Genomic DNA, 18,045 nt, shown 5'->3' on the forward strand with positions numbered 1-18,045 from the left:
ACTGCATGAACAGGATACTTGCAGATTTGCTTTTACCTTGCCTTCATTAAATCGAGCAGAACCAGACATGAGATTTGAATGGACAGTTTTACCACAAGGTATGCGTAATTCTCCTACCTTGTGCCAGCTTGATGTTGATAATGCTTTGCAGCCACTACGTGTTCAGTGGCCTACAACTATTATTTATCATTATATGGACCATATTCTTTTTGCTCAGTCGCAACCTTTTGCAGATAAACAAGTTAAAGACATTCAAACACAACTACTTCAGAATGGACTGCTTGTTGCACCTGAGAAAATACAGCTGTCGTCCCCATGGAAATATCTCGGGTGCACTTTAACTGAGCAGTATGTTGCCCCTCAGAAACTGTCATTAAACATGTCACTTCATATTGTTCATGATGCTCAGCGATTGCTAGGAGATTTACAATGGCTTAAACCTGTTGTGGGTATTCCTAATGAGCTTTTACAATCCTTACAACCTTTGTTAAAGGGTACTGATCCTACAGCACCTATACAGGTCACCAGTGAACAACAAGAAGCTCTCAATAAAATAATGGACTGTATCCAGACAGGTGTTGTTCGTAGCTGAGATCCAGACTTGGACATTAACCTTACTGTATGGTTTGGACCTCAACATCTCATTGGCGCCTTAACGCAACAACAGAAGAAAACAGGGGAGATATGGGTATTAGAGTGGTTGATGCCACCACTACAACAGAGACATACTTTAATTCAAAAAATTGAAATTTTAGCAAATTGGATAAAACAAGGGCGGAAGCGATTGTGCCAAATTATGGGTGCAGATCCAGCTGAAATTCAGGTAGCAATAAAAAAGGACACTTTAGATTGGTATTTAATTCACAGTTCGACACTGCAAGAAGCATTGCTTGACAACAGCAGTGTGGGCAGTACTGAGGAAGTGCCTCGAATACCAGTACGATGGATAGGCCAGCAGAATTGGATTGAGAAGCCCAAACGATCATTTGTGCCAACAGCAGGGGCATCAAGTGTGTTCACTGATGCTGGAAAGAAATCTCGTACAGCTGCTGCTATATGGCAAGATTCACAAGGACAATGGAACCATCATCCTATTCCAGCTCAAAAGGAGGATACATTACAAATTCTGGAATTAGTCGCTGTTGTTTGGCTTTTGGTGCAGTTTAAGGGTCCTGTTAATGTGGTAACTGATTCTTTATACGTTGCAGGAGTGAGTGACTGTACTGAAAATGCAGACATAAAGGAAGTAAGAAACCTTCGTTTATATGAACTGTTTTTGCAACTTCAAAGAGCAGTAAAATTGAGGATGGCTGCCTTTGCTATTATCCATATTCGTAGCCACAAATGGCATGTGGGTTTAGGAGAAGGAAATGCTAGGGCAGACCGATTGGTTTCACTGTCCCAAAATAGCCCTGTCCCATCACAGATATTAGCTAGAGAAGCTCATGCCATCTTTCACCAAAATGCAAAAGGTCTCCATTGGGAGTTTCTGATACCATTAGAGGAGGCTCGGGCTATTGTCAAAGCATGTCCTATTTGTAGTTTTCATACTCAAGGCAGTGGATTGGGTCTTGGGGTAAACCCTAGAGGATTACAGGCTAATGAGTTGTGGCAAATGGATATTACTCATGTTGCAGAGTTTGGGAGAGTTAAATATGTACATGTCACCGTCGATACTTATAGTCATTACATCTGGGCTACAGCTCAATCTGGCGAGAAAGCACGGAATGTTGAGCGACATTTAGTAAATTGTTTTGCAGTCATGGGAGTTCTACGTTCTATTAAAACAGGCAATGGACCTGCTTATTGTAGTAGTAGAATTAAGCAGGTGATGCAATCATGGGGAATCAAACACATAACAGGGATTCCACATTCCCCCACAAGTCAGGCAATAGTAGAATGAGCAAATGGTACCTTAAAACAATATCCAAATAAATGTAGGGAGATCAAAGATCCACAAGAACAATTATTACGTTGTTTATTTGTTTTAAATTTTCTGTGTATTTTTGGAAACAGTGATTTGCCTGCAGCAGTACATCATAGTGCACCTGAAGCAGAGAAAACTCAAAGTCCAATATGGGTTCGCTATAAAGATCCAAAACCAGGTCTGTGGGGAGGTCCCAGCAAGGTACTGTATTGGGGACTGTCATGGAGTTACTTTACCTTTAAGGGAGTTGGAGCTGCTGGGAAGTGCTTGGAGTCTTTTCTCCTGACCAATTATCGGTCATTGCTGGGAATTGACAGCAGTTTAGGCCATTGAAAAGTGGGATCAACTTGTGAACCCTACCTTAAAATGTAAAAGCAGAGCTCTCTGGGTTCTCTTTGTTTTCTGGCTGTGGAGGGTGGCGGAGCCCCAGGCCTCCCGTCCCTGCCCAGGCCATGCGGCCGGGCGGGGATGGGGCCGGGCCTGCCCTGTCTCCCGGCCGGGAGATGGGGGGGCCCAGGGAAGGTTTTCCTCGGGCCCGGGCCGGGCCGAGCCGATCTCTGGCTCGGCTGCAGGTTTTGCTGTAACTAATTCACTAGAAACTGCCCAGTGAAGAAAGAGAGAGGCCCTGGACTTGCAGCGGGTTGGAACAGCGACTACACGCTCCAGAGCAGCCATGAGGAACTTTCCATCACAGACGGCTCCAGCTCCTGTTCGGCAGAGACCTCCAAACCATCTACAAAAGCCTGGGCAAGATGTTAACTCTTTCATTACCCAGATGAGACTTGCGGATTAATCTTTTTATCCAGAGAGAGAGAGAGAGAAAGGTCAACATGAAAAGAGACTTTATAAACTACCAGTGACAAGAAAGAAAAGAAGCTTCAAGAAAGGTAGAGAATTAAGAAGATGCTTTAATTAAGCTGAAATATCTCCCTGTTAAAACTATGGAGATGGACAATTAAGTCCTGAAAAGAACTCCTTTAATTCATGATATAAGATCTAGAGAGGAATAGTGCTCAAAGTGTAAATTTGAGTAAAGAGTAATTATAGTATAGTGAAGTGCTGGGAGATTAAAAGCCTTGCGAGGCAATGAGAAAACTGTTGAGAGATTTAAAGCCTTGAGAGGCAATGAGAAAACTGTTTTCTGGTGAAGCTCACAGAAACAGATGAAGAAGACTTTTTTTGCCTTTGAATAACATATCCTTAAAAAGCTATCTCTAGACTCATGGCCCATACATACTTCAGAGTGATGTGAAAATGGGAGGAGTGAACTCTAATAATAGCAGCTCTGAGCAGCTAACATTAGGGCAATAGAAAACTATAACAAAAATAGTTTTCTTGTGAGAAACTCCATAAATTAACAGGAAGAAACTTCTGTTTCTCTATACAGACTGGTGAAAAGACTAGCAAGAACTGGGACTGTTTTAACCATCAGAGTTCCAGAGTTTTTGTCTCTGTTGTCATGTGAACAAGGGAATAGTGGGTAGATATAGATGCTAAATCTGAACTACAGTGCCTGTACAAATTGCAGGCCGCATGGCTCCTCAGGCTGCTTGAGAAAGTATCCTGGGAAAAATATGAGAAGGAATTAAAACAATTCTCAGGGACACTAAACAGCCTTGCAGGTGTTGTTTTGCAGCCTCTTGTTTCTCCTTGCAGGAGACAGTCAGGGGGGCAGAGTGCCCCTGACCAATGATGGTAATGTAGCACTTTGTTAGCCAATAAGAGTTTCTTTTCTGTACTTTCCACGTATCTGTCTATAAGAGAGAGCTGAAGCAATAAACTAAGGAATTCTCGTGTTGTTACTCCCTTGAGAGTCCAGTGTCGTTCTTTCTAGCCGTTCCCAATCGGAACGACAGGTAGATAGGGGATGGAAAGGTTGTTCTGGAAGTTTATTCTGGTGTTCTTATTATTGTGGTTTGTCAATAAACTTTCTTTTTTTTCCCTTTTAAGTTGTATGCCTGTTTTGCTCTTCTTCTAATCCATATCTCACAGCAAGAAGTAAGTAATTTTCTTAGTTATTAGTTTAAAACCACGACAGGGACGTGGTTATCTTTGTGTGCCTACCCCCACACGGCCTGTCTGGGTGCCGAGCCGATGGACTAAACCTGCCGATCCCAGTGATTTACCTTCAGCTGATCCAGAAAATTCAGCAGATACTTCTCGCTCTCTACCATCAACATAGAGATGAGACCCTGATGAACTCTCACATGCAAATCTTGTGTACAGTACCAAATTGTGAATGTTATCCTTTAGTATGTTCCATTTGTAAAGTGTGTAGAGAAAAGTGGTAGACACATTCTAAGTGGGGTCGATCGCCAAGAGGGATTTGCACAGAGTGTTACAAGTTTGAAAGAAATTTGACTGAGATTGCATTACAGGAAGGTGTGCAAACAGGACAATTTGAAAAAGGATCTGATCGATGGTGGGAGATTTATGCTTTTGGGATAAATCCGGAAAATTATTGTTATCATCCTAATACCCCTTTACCATATATTATTGAAATAATTGCAATACGTTGTTGCAAAACACTGACAAAAGTCAGGTGTGATATCCCAGGGGTAAAAAATAAAAGTTGGGAGCAATTCTTAAAACGGCAGTCTCGAGAAAAAGGGTCTTTCCTTGAAAGTTATCCCTGCTGCCGAGAAGATGGAACACCCCATGGTTCGAAGCAACCGAATCGACGGGCGAGACAGAGGGCTAAAAGAAAAGGGAAGCAAGATCTCACATGGGATCCAGCCAAGATGCTGGCCGAACTGCCGCAATCCGTTTAAAGTCCTTAAAGGGCTATCTCTGATCAGGTTATTGCGGTGGTTTACCATAATAAAGGGAAATGAAGGGTGTGCAGGGAAGCTCTATGCGGTCCTGAGCAACTTCTTGCCTCAGCTGGCAAAACTGAAGCTAGCTACAAGCAAGAATTTAACTCCCCCTATCTCTGCTGGGAAAGAATCAATGCTGAGAGCGGAGGAGAACCTGTGTTTGAACAGACAGCCAAAAGAACACCCCTGGTTTCCCCCCATCCCCTGGGCCTAGCTTAAAGCTGCAGGACCCATGTCCGGGCGTAGAGCAGATGACAGGGGAGACAGTGTCATACAGTCAACCTAGACATTGCCCTTGAAAGGTAACCACTCCTTCATGGGCCTGGATACTTTTAGGGAAACATGAAAAGCAAGGCAGTGCTTAGGGAAGCTGTGTTTTTTCAATATATTTGCTAGAAGGAAAACATGGACCAAACTAGCAACGTTCCTTTACTGTGGGAAAAACATCCTCCTGGTTTGGACTACCGAGACAAGGACGGTTGAAACCTCTCCAGTCAGACGTACACAGAAAACTCCCAAGGAATTCTCTGGGTTTCCGCTGAGTCAGTGTAAAAGATGATGTTTCTCGGGAGCTTTATACTAATACTTAATACTAAATTTTTAATACAAAATGTCAAAGTTATTAGATTATTAGATGACAGGCGAATTGCGGTTGGGAGGCAGCTGACGTGGTCCCCAGCTTTATCTCCTGTTCCCAACAGTGATCAGCACGGGCATGAAATCAGGTTCATCTCAGTTTATTGCCGAGAGGTCTAGAGGAACATGTCGGTGCACCAAGAGCAGGTTTGGAATCTGTGCAGTGCAAGAGACTCTGCACAAGCTCTCTGGGCAACCGACTGCCAGGGGCAGGAGCCCTGGGGTGGCCGTGCCTGAACAGCACCTTTGTGCCTACAGTGCCACCCTCGATGGCTGCCCTGGAGCCTGGGATTGGACCCTGGACTTGCTGCAGGAGTCTCTGGCCTGGTTCCGTGCTGACCAAAGGCTTGGAACCATGTCAGAACCTCGGTTGCCAAGGGGGTGGCCTCAAGTGGCTGCCGGGCATGTGAGGCCATGGCTGCGTGAATCTTGGGAGCAAGATGCTGATGTCAGAGTGGCCAAAGCCCCAAAAGGGAAGGCTGGGCTCAGGCCGTGTGTCAGTGCGACCTGGCAACGTGAGGAGAAGGTAAGGCAGGGAAGCAGCTGCCCAGGGACCAGAGGGGCCCCACACCTCGGGCCTCTGGGCCTGTGCTGCAGGCTCACCTGCCTCTCCCTTCCCAGAATCAGCGCAGGAATATCCAGAGGAGACGGCGGTGTTCCTCAGCGCGACGACGGGAGCAGAAGGCGGACAGGAGCAGGGCTCACGCAGGGCTGACCAGGGAGTAGCACCCTCGTAGCTCTGGGCCTGTTCTCCAAACTCCCATCACTTTTCTTCCTCCCACAGAGAGAGGACCAGCACCTGGCGGAGACAGCGGCGTTCCTGGACAGGGACTCAGCGCTGACAGCCGCCATGTGCGACAGGGAGCAGGAGGGCTCTGATGGCAGAGAGCAAGGTGAGGGCAAAGCAGCCCCTCTCACAGCCTGGCCCAGGGGCTGTCGGGGTGGCCAGCGTGGGGCCCAGAGCAGAAGCCAAAGGAGGCAGGAGCTGCTCAGCCAGGCCAGGGCTGGCAGCCTCCTTCCTCCTCAAGTGGGGCCCAGCTGGGCCAGGGGGCAGCTGTTGGGAGCCCCGTGCCCACAATGGCCGCTGCTCTCCAAGGCCTCCAGCCCTGCCCATCAGGCAGGCACGCAGGCAGGGACAGAGCAGCCCTTGGGGCCGATGCTGCGGGCTGAGAGCCCCACAGAGCTGCTGACGCCCGCTGCCATTGTGTCTGTCCCCTGCAGCATGCCTGCTGTGTCGCCGTGCAGAGGCTGACCCGGACACCTGCGGCGACAAACAGGAGAAATACGGGCTCTATGCCCACATCTTCTGCCTGGTGAGTGGCTCCGGGCACTCCCTCCAGCATTGCAAGGGGCAGTCCCTGCCACCCTGTCCTCATCAGCTCTTCCCATTTTCTGCAGTATTTTGCCACGCTGCTTTTCCGGCAAGCAAAAAAATGTGTTGGACTCCTGGGTTTCCTCCTTCCAGATATCCAGCTTGCAGTCAGGCGGGCGGCATGGAAGGTGAGGGCCTGGCAAAAGAGCAGGGAGATTTGTGCCAGGAGAGGCTGGCCAGAGCTTAGCCCAGAGCCCCAGCAAGGAAGGCCGGCCATGCAGCCGGCTGTGGGACAAAGTCTGGCTCCCAGCAGCTCCGTGGAGCCTCTGGCACAGGAGCTCCCCTCACCAGCTGGCTCTGTGGGCTGAGCGCCAGCAGCGGCCCCATCCTGCTCCCTGCCTGCAGCCCTGGGGCGGCCTGGGGAGGTCCCCAGGCTGCCGCTGATGGGGCTGCCTGGCTCATTCCAGCACTGCTGCGTCTGCGGCCAGAGCGGGGCCACCATCCTGTGCTGCAAGGAAGGCTGCAACAGATGGTTCCACCTGCCCTGTGCCAAGGAGGGCGGCTGTGTCACGCAGTACATTGCCCCATACAGGTAGCTCCTCTCCCCTTCTGGCCACCCTTGGGGAAGGACCAAGACTTTCTCATTAGGCCCATCCCTTTGTCCCCAGGTCCTTCTGCCCTGAGCACCGTCCAGTGCAGATGGTGCAGGTGACTCCAGAGCCGGGCACCGAATGCCCCATCTGCATGGAGCCAGTGGAGGACAGAATGACCTTCAACACCATCGTGTGCCCGACGTGCAAAAGAGCCTGGTTCCACAGGGACTGCCTCCAGGTGGGAGCCATGCCCTCAGGCCTGGGACACAGCAGGTGCTCAGCAGCACCAGGGCCTGGCTCACACTGCTTCTGTTTGCCCTGCAGGGACAGGCCATGCGCGCTGGTCTTTTGTACTTCAGCTGCCCCCTCTGCAGAGATCATGAGGAATTCCTTGTGGAGATGTTCCGCATGGGGATCCGCACCCCCATCAGGTTGGTGTCCTTCTGCGGGGTGCACAAGGCAGGAGGGTGCAAGTGCTGTGCTGTGCCAGGCCCTGCCCCAGCAGTCCAAGCCCTGCCCCATCCAGGGAGTCTGGACTTGCGCTTATCAGGGGACTTGGAAAAGCATTGGAGGAAGAGCAGGGTCACCCTGTTACCTCCGTGAGGGCAGGGCAGAAGAAACACATCAGCTTTTCCTTTCTCCATCAGAGGGCCAACATGGGAAGACAACAACGCCTTTGCGGATCTAGGAGAGAGGCACAGCAGGTGCAATGCCAGGGAATGCCTTTACCCAGGAGGCAGGGAGGAGGCAGAGGAAGAGGGGTGAGTTGGGAAGCTGCACCCGGGGCTCTGCAGGGAACCTGTGTCTCAGGAAGGGCTGAAAGCAGAAGGAGCCAGTGGTGCTGGGCTGCACAATCCCATGCTGGGACACTTTGTCTTTAGTGCCATCAACCCGTTTGTTTTCCCAGGCCCTGGGAGCTGCTCTTGTGCTCCTCCTGTGCTGCTGAGGGCACCCACAGGCGCTGCTCTGGCCTGACAGTGAGGACAACCCACTGGGAGTGTGAGAGCTGTGCTGGTCTCGGCACGGGTATGAGGCAAAGCAGGCGGGTGTCCCTGGGCTGGGGCCAGTGCCCAGGCTGGGCACGGCAAAGCCCATGGGCTCCTGGAGGGCTGGGGGCAGTGCTCTGGTCGGGCATGGCCTGCTCCAGGCCTGGCAGGCCTCGGACATTCTTGTTTGCTCTTACAGCTGCCACGGATGAGCCAGAGCTCAATGGCCCCAGCCTGACCGGACAGTCAGGACTGGAATCTTCTCAGGGCCTCTCAGTATCTGAGGCCATCAGCCCCACCAGCAGCCCGGTGTCATCAGCTCTGGCTCCCCGTTCTCCATCTCCAGAGGCCAGCAGTCACAGCAGCCCCCAGCGTGCAGCCTCATCCTTGGCAGACAGCAGCAGCCCAAGCACATCAAGGCCAAGACACAGCAGCTCCATGGGCCCTGAGGACAGGGTCCATTCCAGGCGTGCTGGGCCTGACCGCAGGCGAAGCCGCTCTCGCCAGCAGAGTCGGGCCACAGATAGACCCGTCCGGTCACGGAGTCGGCGTGACAGGAGCAGCGAGACAAGACCAAGGGCTGAGAGGCCCAGGCCCAGGGACACACCATCGCAGGCTTCCCCCAGATGCAGCTGCCCCTGCTGTCAAGCTCGGGCCTTAAGTCCACCTGTCTGGTCAAGGAGTCACTGTGACCAGAGCAGCAGGAGAACATCAAGGACAGAGAGGCCCAGGCAAAGGCAGACACCATCGCGGGCAGCCCCCAGACTCAGCCGATCCCGCCAGGAAGCTCAGGCCCAGAGTCCACCTGCCCGGTCGAGGAGTCGCCGAGACAGGAGCAGCAGCACAACATCGAGGGCAGAGAGGCCCAGGCAAAGGGAGGCACCATCGCAGGCAGCCCCCAGACGCAGCCGCTCCCGACTACCACGTCAAGTCTCGAATCGACCTGTCCAGCCCAGCGGTCTCCAGGACAGGAACAGGAGGACAGCAGCAAATGCTGAGAGGCGCAGGCAAAGGGAGACATCCTCGGGGACGTCCCCCAGACGCAGCCGCTCCCGCCTGCAACGTTGGGCCTCAAACCGACCTGTCCGGTCCAGGAGTCGGCAGGACGGGAGCAGGAGGACAGCAGCCAGCGCTGAGAGGCCCAGGCGCAGGGGGACACCATCGGGGACGTCGCGCTGGAGCAACCGCTCCCGCCAGCCACGTCGGGCCTCAACTCGGACCTCTAACAGCAGCACGTAGTGTCATCTTCTCTTTCTAGTCCCTCTGTTTGTGGCTGTAAGTGAAGGTGAGAAGGGTCAGTACAGGGACCTTGAGATTTGCAGGTCTGTGGAAAACCCAGATTAGCTCTTGGCATTTCTGTGATCCTTGATTTCTATGTTACCATGTATTGTGAAGGGAAAAGCCACCTGAGGACATAGCTAATTAAAAAGGACACTCATTGCTGCCTTTAGACAGATATTTCCCCACTGCTTCCCCTTGAAAGTGAACCAGTCCTTAATGGCTTGGATACGTTTAGGGAGACATGACGAGCAAGGTGGCTCTTAGGGAAGCTGTCTTTGAAAAGGCCGTGGGCTGTGTTGCTATCCTTGATCAATCTCATTTCAGTAAAGCCTTTCTTCAGTAAAGCAGAGGGAGAAGGAAGAGAGTGAGACACTGCCTCAAGTGTCTGGAGAAATCGACTGCGACACTGCTGCTGATTTAAAAGACTTGCTTGGACCTTCAAAGGTCAAACCGGAAAAGACAGTGGAAATAGCCTGGGACCAAGAGGATGCGCAGGACTCTGCCCCAGACGAACGTCTGGGACCTTTGCCTGAAAACGACAGAACTCAGGAGTCGAGTGCTTTCAAGTTTTCCTTCTTTGAAGACACAGAGGAGTTGGGCATCAAAGAAGGTAACAGCAGAACCCTCCTAACGGAGCCATTTCTAAGGAACAGCTTCTGGCAGGCACTGTAGAGCAATATGGTGTGAAGAAGGTCAGAGGATTTTAATCCAGAGGATTAAATCCAGAGGATTTTCAGCAGCAGAAGTTAGTAATTATGCTGAAGTATTTTGATCTCCATTTCTACTTGCCAAGGTTGTGGGAGATTAATGAGAGTTAACTCCTGCTTGCATCTCAGGAATTTCGAGGTGCACGCCTTGAGAAGGCATTGGGATTTTTGCAGAGTGGTGAAAGAGCTTCTTGTTGTCATCCCCTAAACTTCTCAAAGAGGGAAAAAGGTGACACAGCAGTCATACCAAGTTACCTAGGGCCCAAGAGGATTTTAAGGAAAATGGGTGTTAAGGTAGAGGGAGGAGCAAAATCCTGGAGTTGACCCCAAGCTCCATGAACATTCTGTTAGTTACCAAATTCTATTCCTGGACCTTCAGAAAAAGGAAACTGAATGACACTGAAGGATCATTGGGGTGTCCTAACCTCAGATAAAATGAGGCCTTATGAAATGAAGATGAAGGAATATTTAATCAAGTCACAGTCAGGTAGGAATGAAAGGAAGCCGTGCCGAGTTATCCAAAATACTAAAATGCAACAACACAAAGCAACAAGCCCACCACACTTGTGCTGTATTCAGGAGCTATTCACTGTCTTCTGGATGCAATGATAAATATTTAAGAATACATAGGAGATGCCTAGAAGAAAGTGGAAGATCCTGGAGCAGAGCTACAGCTCAGGAAATCAGGGAGGAGAAGATTCTGTCCTTCCTAAATCTGTCTTTCCCGGTATAAATATTTCACTTGAAAGAAGGAATTTTTCCTGGCAAGCAGAGAAATAATCTGGTTTGGGCTTTCTTTCTCTTTTGCTGCTGGTTTTGCAGGGCCTCACATACTTGGAACGATAAAACCGGAAAAAGTCACGTGGCAAGAGGATTCACATTTCCAAGACATCACTTCTGAGGGTGCTGATGAGCCGGAGATGTCAGAAATTGCAAAGCACCAAGAAAGGCAAGTTCCATTTGTATTTGTTGTCTACTTGGCTGTAGTAGTTGGATGCTGTGGGAATATTAGTGGCAGCACTGAGGAAATGGGAAACTGACACTGCACACCTCTGAGCAAGGAAAGTCATCTTGGAAAACCACTGGTGCTGTGTGGAGTCCAGAGTCCCAGCAGCCCATTGGATGTGAAGTTGAATGTGAAGAGAGAGAAGCTGAGCACAAGAAATGGACTGGGTTGTTTTGGTTTGGCCAACCCCAAACTGAGTTTGGCCACAAGGCAAAGACACAGTCAGTTTTTGTGTCAAACGTGGGGTCTTTTTATAGAAGGCTTTATTTGCATACTATGCAGTAAAGCTCTTCCGTGTATCCCATTTCTCTGAGGCACTACAGCTCTAACTCGTGCCCATGGGATTTGATAGGACCTTTTAGGATGCTAAAACCCCTTTGTACTTGTCTAGGGTTCTTTCTCTACCACGCACAGAAAGTGCTAGAGTTTTCTTCTTCTCCATAGATGACGCACGCCTAAGAGGTATGACACAACTTCCTCAGTCCCCTTTTGTATATTTTTCCCTTTTAAACCCTTACTGGACTTGAGTAAGGAGGAAAAAATGCTGCCTGGTTATGAATGCTCTGTAGTCAAAATTTGCCATCCTTTCTTGTGGTCAAAGTTGTGGTAGAATCCCATGAGACAGTCCTGGTAAAAAATAAAGGCTGAGCAGCTTTCTGCCTTTCCTTTCTTTCAGATAATTACCTCATAGCTATAGGAACGTTTAGAGCTTAGCAGAAAAATAGTCACTAGACAGGTTAGCGAGACATTTGGGATCCTTTCAGGTAGGTCTATCTCCTTTAACTTTTTCCTGTCTTTCTGGTGTTACTGTTAGACATGCCGAGTGTTCTTGTCAGCCACATACGTCCGTGCGGTTCTTCATCCTAATGAATCTGGGGCTTGCTCTTCTGAAGCCAGTGAATTTTCGATTTAAAAACAAAGACAACAACAACAAAAAAAACCATACACAGCCCCCAAAAATTACACAGGCCACCAAAACAATTGCTTGTTCTATTTTGTAGAATATAGTCTCAAGACAGGCTTAAATGACGTTTGTTTCTTGAGACTTGCTAGATAACGCGGATGAAATGTATGGCTGTGTTCATACAGTTACTGCCCTGCAATCTTCCAGCCCGTCTGATTTGCAGGGTGTGTCAGAATGGAGATCTCAGCCCCTGGCAGGCAGCGCTTCTGGGGCCAGCTGTGGGATCCTGCTGCTGAGCATTTAATGCAAGAGCTGCTGTTTCACTGCAATTTAGATTTCAGCATGTTCAGGGAGACAGCTGCTGCCTTTCATTTTTCTTAGTACACCAGGCTGCAGTAGGGAACATTTCTGCTGGAGCCAACATGTGGTGGGGGGCAAGAGAATAGGAGGGAGTGGAGGATAGAGCTTCTGACTTTATCGTGTTGTTCATTCATGATTGTTGGGAGCAGCAGCCGAATCAGAAGAGTTGAACCCTATTGATTGGTGTTGTGTTTTCTTTTGTGCACAGGGCCTAAAGTTATTTTTTGTAGATCTGTAGAGCTCAGTGAAGAGAAAGTGGGTTGGGAAGACATATGTAGATTTATTGCTTGAGGTGAGTATGGAACATCTGTTCCCTGGTAGCTGTGGCTGAATGCTGAGCATGGGGAGGGAACACGGCTATGGATGTGCATGCAAAATTAATTCAGGACCTCCAGAAGAGCCTGAAGCTTTGGAACTGTCAGGGAACAAATGGGTGTTGGTATACTGGTGTGTGTAACATGATGTTGTGATGTCCAGCCAAGTAAACCACTGCATCTCTCTCTGTTACAGGAGCAGCTAGCTAACTAGATGTAAGGGAAGTGTTTAAGAGAAACAGTGACTCTAGAGACTTCTGCAAGTAGTGGATTCAAAAACTTCTCCTAGGAATATGTTAGATTTTCATTAATTTCTGGATCGTCTAAGGAAGCATAAGAATTCCATAGGGAAACTGAACCCAAACTAATAAACCCTTTCTTGAAAAGAATCGTGTCATATTTGTTCCTTGAAGAAGCTGCCAAACAACCTTACCTTTTAAATCCTTTAAGGGATCTAACAGGAAAACATATTGACAAACCCGGTCAGGCAGTGTTTCTGAGCTGGCGCTGATGCTCTCGGGTTCCGGGGAGCCACGGGAAGGCTCCAGTCCGGACTGTCCGGTCAGGCTGGGGCCACTGAGCTCTGGCTCAGCTTTGGTGGCTGTGAGGGCAATCAGCAATGTCAAAGGCCTCCCAGGCCTGGGCCAGGCTGGGCCGCAGCAGTGCCCCCAGCCCTCCAGGAGCCTACGGGCTCTGCCAAGCATAAAAGGACACTGCCCCCAGCCCCGGGGGCTTGGCCTGACAGCCGAGCCCAGAGCAGCAGAGCTGTCACACTCCCCGCTGGTTCTGGTCGCTCTCAGGCGCGAGCAACGCCCGTGGGTGCCCTGGACAGCACAGGAGCAGCACAGGGGCACTTGCCAGGGCCAGGGGAAGCACAGGGGTCAGCTTCTGCACGGCGACACAGCAGGCATGCTGCAGGGGACAGAGCCAATGGCAGCCGGCGTCAGCAGCTCTGTGGGGCTCTCAGCCCACAGCGTCGACCCCAAGAGCTGCTCTGTCCCTGCCTGCGTGCGTGCCTGATGGGCAGGGCTGGAGGCCTTGGAGAACAGCGGCCATTGCGGGCACGGGGCTCCCAACAGCTGCCCCCTGGCCCAGCTGGGCCCCACTTGAGGAGGAAGGAGGCTGCCAGCCCTGGCCTGCCTGAGCAGCTCCTGCCTCCTTTGGCCTCTGCTCTGGGCCCCACGCTGGCCACCCCGACAGCCCCTGGGCCAGGCTGTGGGAGGGCTGCTTTGCCCTCACATTGCTCACTTATATCAGGGCCCTCCTGCTCCCTGTCACACATGATTCTGGTCAGGGGTGACTCCCTGTGCAGGAACACCACGGTCTCCTCCACGTGCGAGTCCTCTCTCTCCATGGCAGAAAAAAAAGAGTGCTGCTTCATAGCAGCATACTTGTCTTGATACTGTCTCATGGTTTCCGTGGAATCGAAGCACTCAACTCCCTTTACCTGGGATATCTGAGGGACAACTGTATCAAATCCCGGCATTACATTGTTAGAACTGTAGAGAGCAATGGCTAGCTAGCAAAGGTCATGTTCCCATGCAGCAGTTAGCTGGGAAAGAATTAGACAGTAGAGTTCGGTTAGTGTGAGATGTTGCAAAGTCAGGAAGACCTTAGTGATAACTGTTAACTGAGAACAGGACGCTGTGATCAGAAGAATGTGAATTCAGCATAGGTGAGCGATCACAGGAATGTGGAATTAGGTGGAGTTGACCTTAATTGAAAATATCCAATAACGAGCTTGCTTTTGCACTAGGTATGAGCCTAATTATTGAAGCTATATAAGTGGTTTTAGAGTTACCAATAAATGAGACTTGCTGATCATTCATATTGAGTGCTGCATTTCTTCCGCCGAACTCATCATGGTGCCCAAACAGCAGGGACCTTTGGGACCTTTGGGATCTTTGGGACCTTAAAAAGGAGTTGGAGTCAGCCAAGGGAGTTGGTGTCAGGGGACGGGTCCTCCGCAGCAAGGACGGCCAAACGCAACAGCTGTGCCGTGTTCCAGGCAACCTCACAGGAGAGTCCTGGTCAAAAAGCAACGTTGCCACGCCCCAGGCGTCCTTATAGAAGAGTCCTGCTGTAAGGTGCTGCTGAAACTTTGTAGGGGCTGCAACAGCACGCACTGACGGTAAGATGGAAAGGCAAGCAGCGTATGATTTATTTACCTGCTTTTTAGAAAAGCGACAGGTTAAAGATTTTGATTTGTGCAAGGACCTTCCTGGACTTCTTGCTTATGGGTATGCCCGGGGTTGTTTTCAGAATCCCCATACAGTCCATGAATTAAGTGAGTGGCAAAAATTTGGAGATAAATTGTGGGAAGCTCTTTTAAATGATGATAGAACTGCTAAAAAAATGGGAAAACTGTGGCAGACAGTTCATAATGTTCTTTTGCAGTATCAGGCTGAAGAGGCAGCTGCCACAAAGGCATCTGCAGCTATGTCAAAAAATAGATTATTAGAGGGAATGAATGAGTGTCCATTGCCACCCTCCACGAATACAGTAATTTTGACTCGCCCCGTGCCGTCACTGACCCCTGCCGCAGCTACTAATCCTTTTGTGCCATCTTCAATTCCTTCACCTACTAACCTTGCTTCTGGAACGGAGCCTTCGGCACCGTTACCACCCTCCCCTATGAGAAATCCTGAGGTAGGGCATGAGTTAGGTGAGGCTATTGCACGGGAAAGAAGGGAGACATGGGCTGCATTGGCACGGAATATTTTGCAAGAGGGTGATCAGGAAATAGCAGACGCTGTATTGGAAGTAGCATGTCCCGTAACCTTTGCATCGATTCAACGGGGAGGAATACAAGCTCAAATGACAGCTTTAGATTGGAAGTGGTTAGCACAGTTGCGATCTACAGTCAGTCAGTTTGGAGTGACCAGTGAACCGGTTAGACAAAGGATTGATTATTTGTGGGCTACACAGATTTTGTTGCCTGCAGATTGTAGGAGTATTATGAAATTGATTCTTAGTCAGCATCAGTGTGATAAGCAAGAGACCCTTTTGTTCGCCTAAACATGTAGCTACGATGCTTTGCAAAACTATGCTTTGTGGAATCAGGATGAGGTTGAAGGTTGCTGCTGACACTTGCATAAATCTCTAACGGCCTTGAGAGCTTTCTTGAATTCTAGAAAGTCACCAAAGATAAGCCTTAACAGAAAACAGTGAAGAAAAGTCAAAAGGATAAGACTGAGGAAGACCTATGATCTTCATCCCGCGACCACCAGAAGGCAGAAAAAAGACCCCCTAGCAACCGGAGACACATGCGCAGAGACGCCAGAGAAAGGACACGTAACCCGGAAGCCGGGTTAAAAGGGGGAGTACGGAAACCAGCGGCGCGGCAGTTGCGTGGAGCGGGAATTCTCCTGCTCCCCTGTCACCCAGCGCTGATCTTATTGCTTATTGCTTGCTTGCTGTGATTAATAAAACTTTTCTCTGATTGAACCAGATCACTCTCTTGAGGGAATTCATAACAAATTTGGTTTCCGTGACTCGGATGCAATCTGTAGGGCAGATTCTCGGCACTGCCAGGGGGGCGCCCCGCTAATATTTAGCGGCCCGGAGGACCGGTTTCTGCCTCGGTTGCACCGACGAACCTAAATTTAAGGCAAGTAGCAAAAGGGAGACTGGTCGACCCCTTAAAATCTGTGCACAGAGTCCGGACGAAGCCGCGGGACGCGTGAGTATTACGGGAACCGTTCGGTTGGGGTCAGGATCCCGGAGTGTGGCGAAGTGGTGTGTGTGTGAGAGGGGGACTGGTAGCCAGATTCCCCAAGCGAGTGCGGACCCTCAGTAGTGCGGTTCCCATTGGCCCGCGAGGGCGTGGGCCACGAACCAGGGGAAGTGAAAGAGGCTGTGTGATTTGAAGGCACTCCGGAAGAATGGGGCAGGGGAAGAGCAAGCACCCTGTATCTATTAAACTCCCACCGGTACCTAGAGATAGTCCATTGGGTTTTATACTAGATAATTGGAAGCATTTCCCGGGAACAGAAAATAAAGATAGGGCAAAAATGAATCACTATTGTGTAGAAGTATGGGGAGGAAAGGAAATTTCAAAGAATGTATTTTGGCCTATATTTGGATCAACCGAAGATTGGGTTAAACAAAAATTAAACTCCTGGGTAAATACAAAGATCCTCTTTAGCTCAGAGGAAAGTGCTTATGCAGAGATCTGGGTAGTAAAGCCCGAGGTTTTTATATTTGACAGAGAACTCAGGGGAGGGGAAGGGAAAGAAAAAGAAACCCCGAAAAGAAGATGCTTTGATAATCCCCCCCAACTCCATTTGTACCACCACCACCACCACGAGCCCCTCCCCCTCCAAACCCCGAGGAGGAGGATTTAGACATGCCAGATGTGGGGCCTGTTACCAGGAATAGATCCAGAAGGAACCAGGAGAACCTATTCCCATTAAGAGAGATGCCAATGGGTGGCCCTCAAGCTGGAATAGGGTTTATATCTGTCCCCCTTAGTTCGGGGGATGTTAGAGACTTCAAAAAGGAAATGGGGCATTTGTTGGAAGATCCATTGGGGGTTGCAGAAAGAGTTGATCAGTTCTTAGGACCCAATATGTACACATGGGAGGAATTACAATCTATCCTGAATATTTTATTTACGGCAGAAGAGAAAAACATGATTAGAAGGGAAGGAATGCGCATTTGGGATGCTCAGCATGTCCAGGGACCACTGGCAGATGTAAAGTGGCCCCTCCAAAATCCCCATTGGGATGACCAAAATCCAGCGCACAGAATAAATATGCAGGATTTGAGGACTATTATAATTCAAGGAATTAGGGAGGCAGTCCCAAGAGGTCATAATATAAATAAAGCATTCAATGAGAGGCAAAAGAAAGACGAAACTCCTACGGAATGGTTAGAAAGACTAAGAAAGAGTTTTCAACTATATTCCGGAATGGATCCAGACACCCAATTGGGGCAAGCACTGCTTAAAGCACAATTTGTGGCAAAAGCCTGGGAGGATATTCGGCGGAAGATAGAAAAATTGGATGGGTGGCAAGACAGAGGTTTGGATGAGCTTTTGCGGGAGGCACAAAAAGCGTATGTTAGGAGAGAAGAGGAGGCTCAGAATCGGCAAATTAAGATGATGGTGGCTGCTGTGAGAGAGAGTAGAGATCAAACCTGGAAAGGGAAACAACAGAGACCGATCAGAGATTCAAATGAAAGACAGAACACTAAGGTTTGT

General features: G+C 49.6%; 1 protein-coding gene and 1 long non-coding RNA gene across 3 annotated transcripts; both read left to right on the plus strand.

Moving 5' to 3' along the window:
* The first annotated feature begins 5,878 nt into the window (after nt 1-5,878).
* Nucleotides 5,879-10,087, plus strand: LOC147651067 (uncharacterized). 2 transcript variants are annotated; one of them, XM_086845861.1, is made up of 11 exons: nt 5,879-5,905; nt 6,007-6,272; nt 6,601-6,692; nt 6,778-6,879; nt 7,159-7,283; nt 7,360-7,522; nt 7,609-7,715; nt 7,932-8,045; nt 8,192-8,310; nt 8,470-9,555; nt 9,876-9,950. In XM_086845861.1, exons 2-10 carry the CDS (start codon nt 6,230-6,232, stop codon nt 9,507-9,509), a joined length of 1,905 nt encoding a protein of 634 aa, XP_086701987.1. In that variant the 5' UTR covers nt 5,879-5,905; nt 6,007-6,229; the 3' UTR covers nt 9,510-9,555; nt 9,876-9,950. The 2 variants fall into 2 exon arrangements, with proteins under 2 accessions (XP_086701987.1, XP_086701986.1); XM_086845860.1 differs by lacking the exon at nt 5,879-5,905 and having other exon boundaries at nt 5,939-6,272; nt 8,470-10,087.
* A 1,568-nt stretch (nt 10,088-11,655) lies between these two features.
* On the plus strand, nt 11,656-13,231 carry LOC147651068 (uncharacterized). Its single transcript, XR_015274962.1, has 4 exons — nt 11,656-11,726; nt 11,941-12,028; nt 12,737-12,820; nt 13,039-13,231. It is a non-coding gene; the product is annotated as an uncharacterized LOC147651068 (long non-coding RNA).
* The last annotated feature ends 4,814 nt before the right edge of the window (nt 13,232-18,045 follow it).

Source organism: Cyanistes caeruleus, chromosome 11 (assembly GCF_971803275.1).
Source record: "Cyanistes caeruleus chromosome 11, bCyaCae1.hap1.1, whole genome shotgun sequence".
Classification (NCBI taxonomy): domain Eukaryota; kingdom Metazoa; phylum Chordata; class Aves; order Passeriformes; family Paridae; genus Cyanistes; species Cyanistes caeruleus.

Coding starts and splice junctions, on each gene's coding strand:
- LOC147651067 (XM_086845861.1), top strand. CDS start 6,230: ATGTGCGACAGGGAGCAGGAGGGCTCTGATGGCAGAGAGCAAG. Junction 7,284..7,359: donor CAGTACATTGCCCCATACAG/GTAGCTCCTCTC, acceptor CTTTGTCCCCAG/GTCCTTCTGCCCTGAGCACC. Junction 7,523..7,608: donor TCCACAGGGACTGCCTCCAG/GTGGGAGCCATG, acceptor TTTGCCCTGCAG/GGACAGGCCATGCGCGCTGG.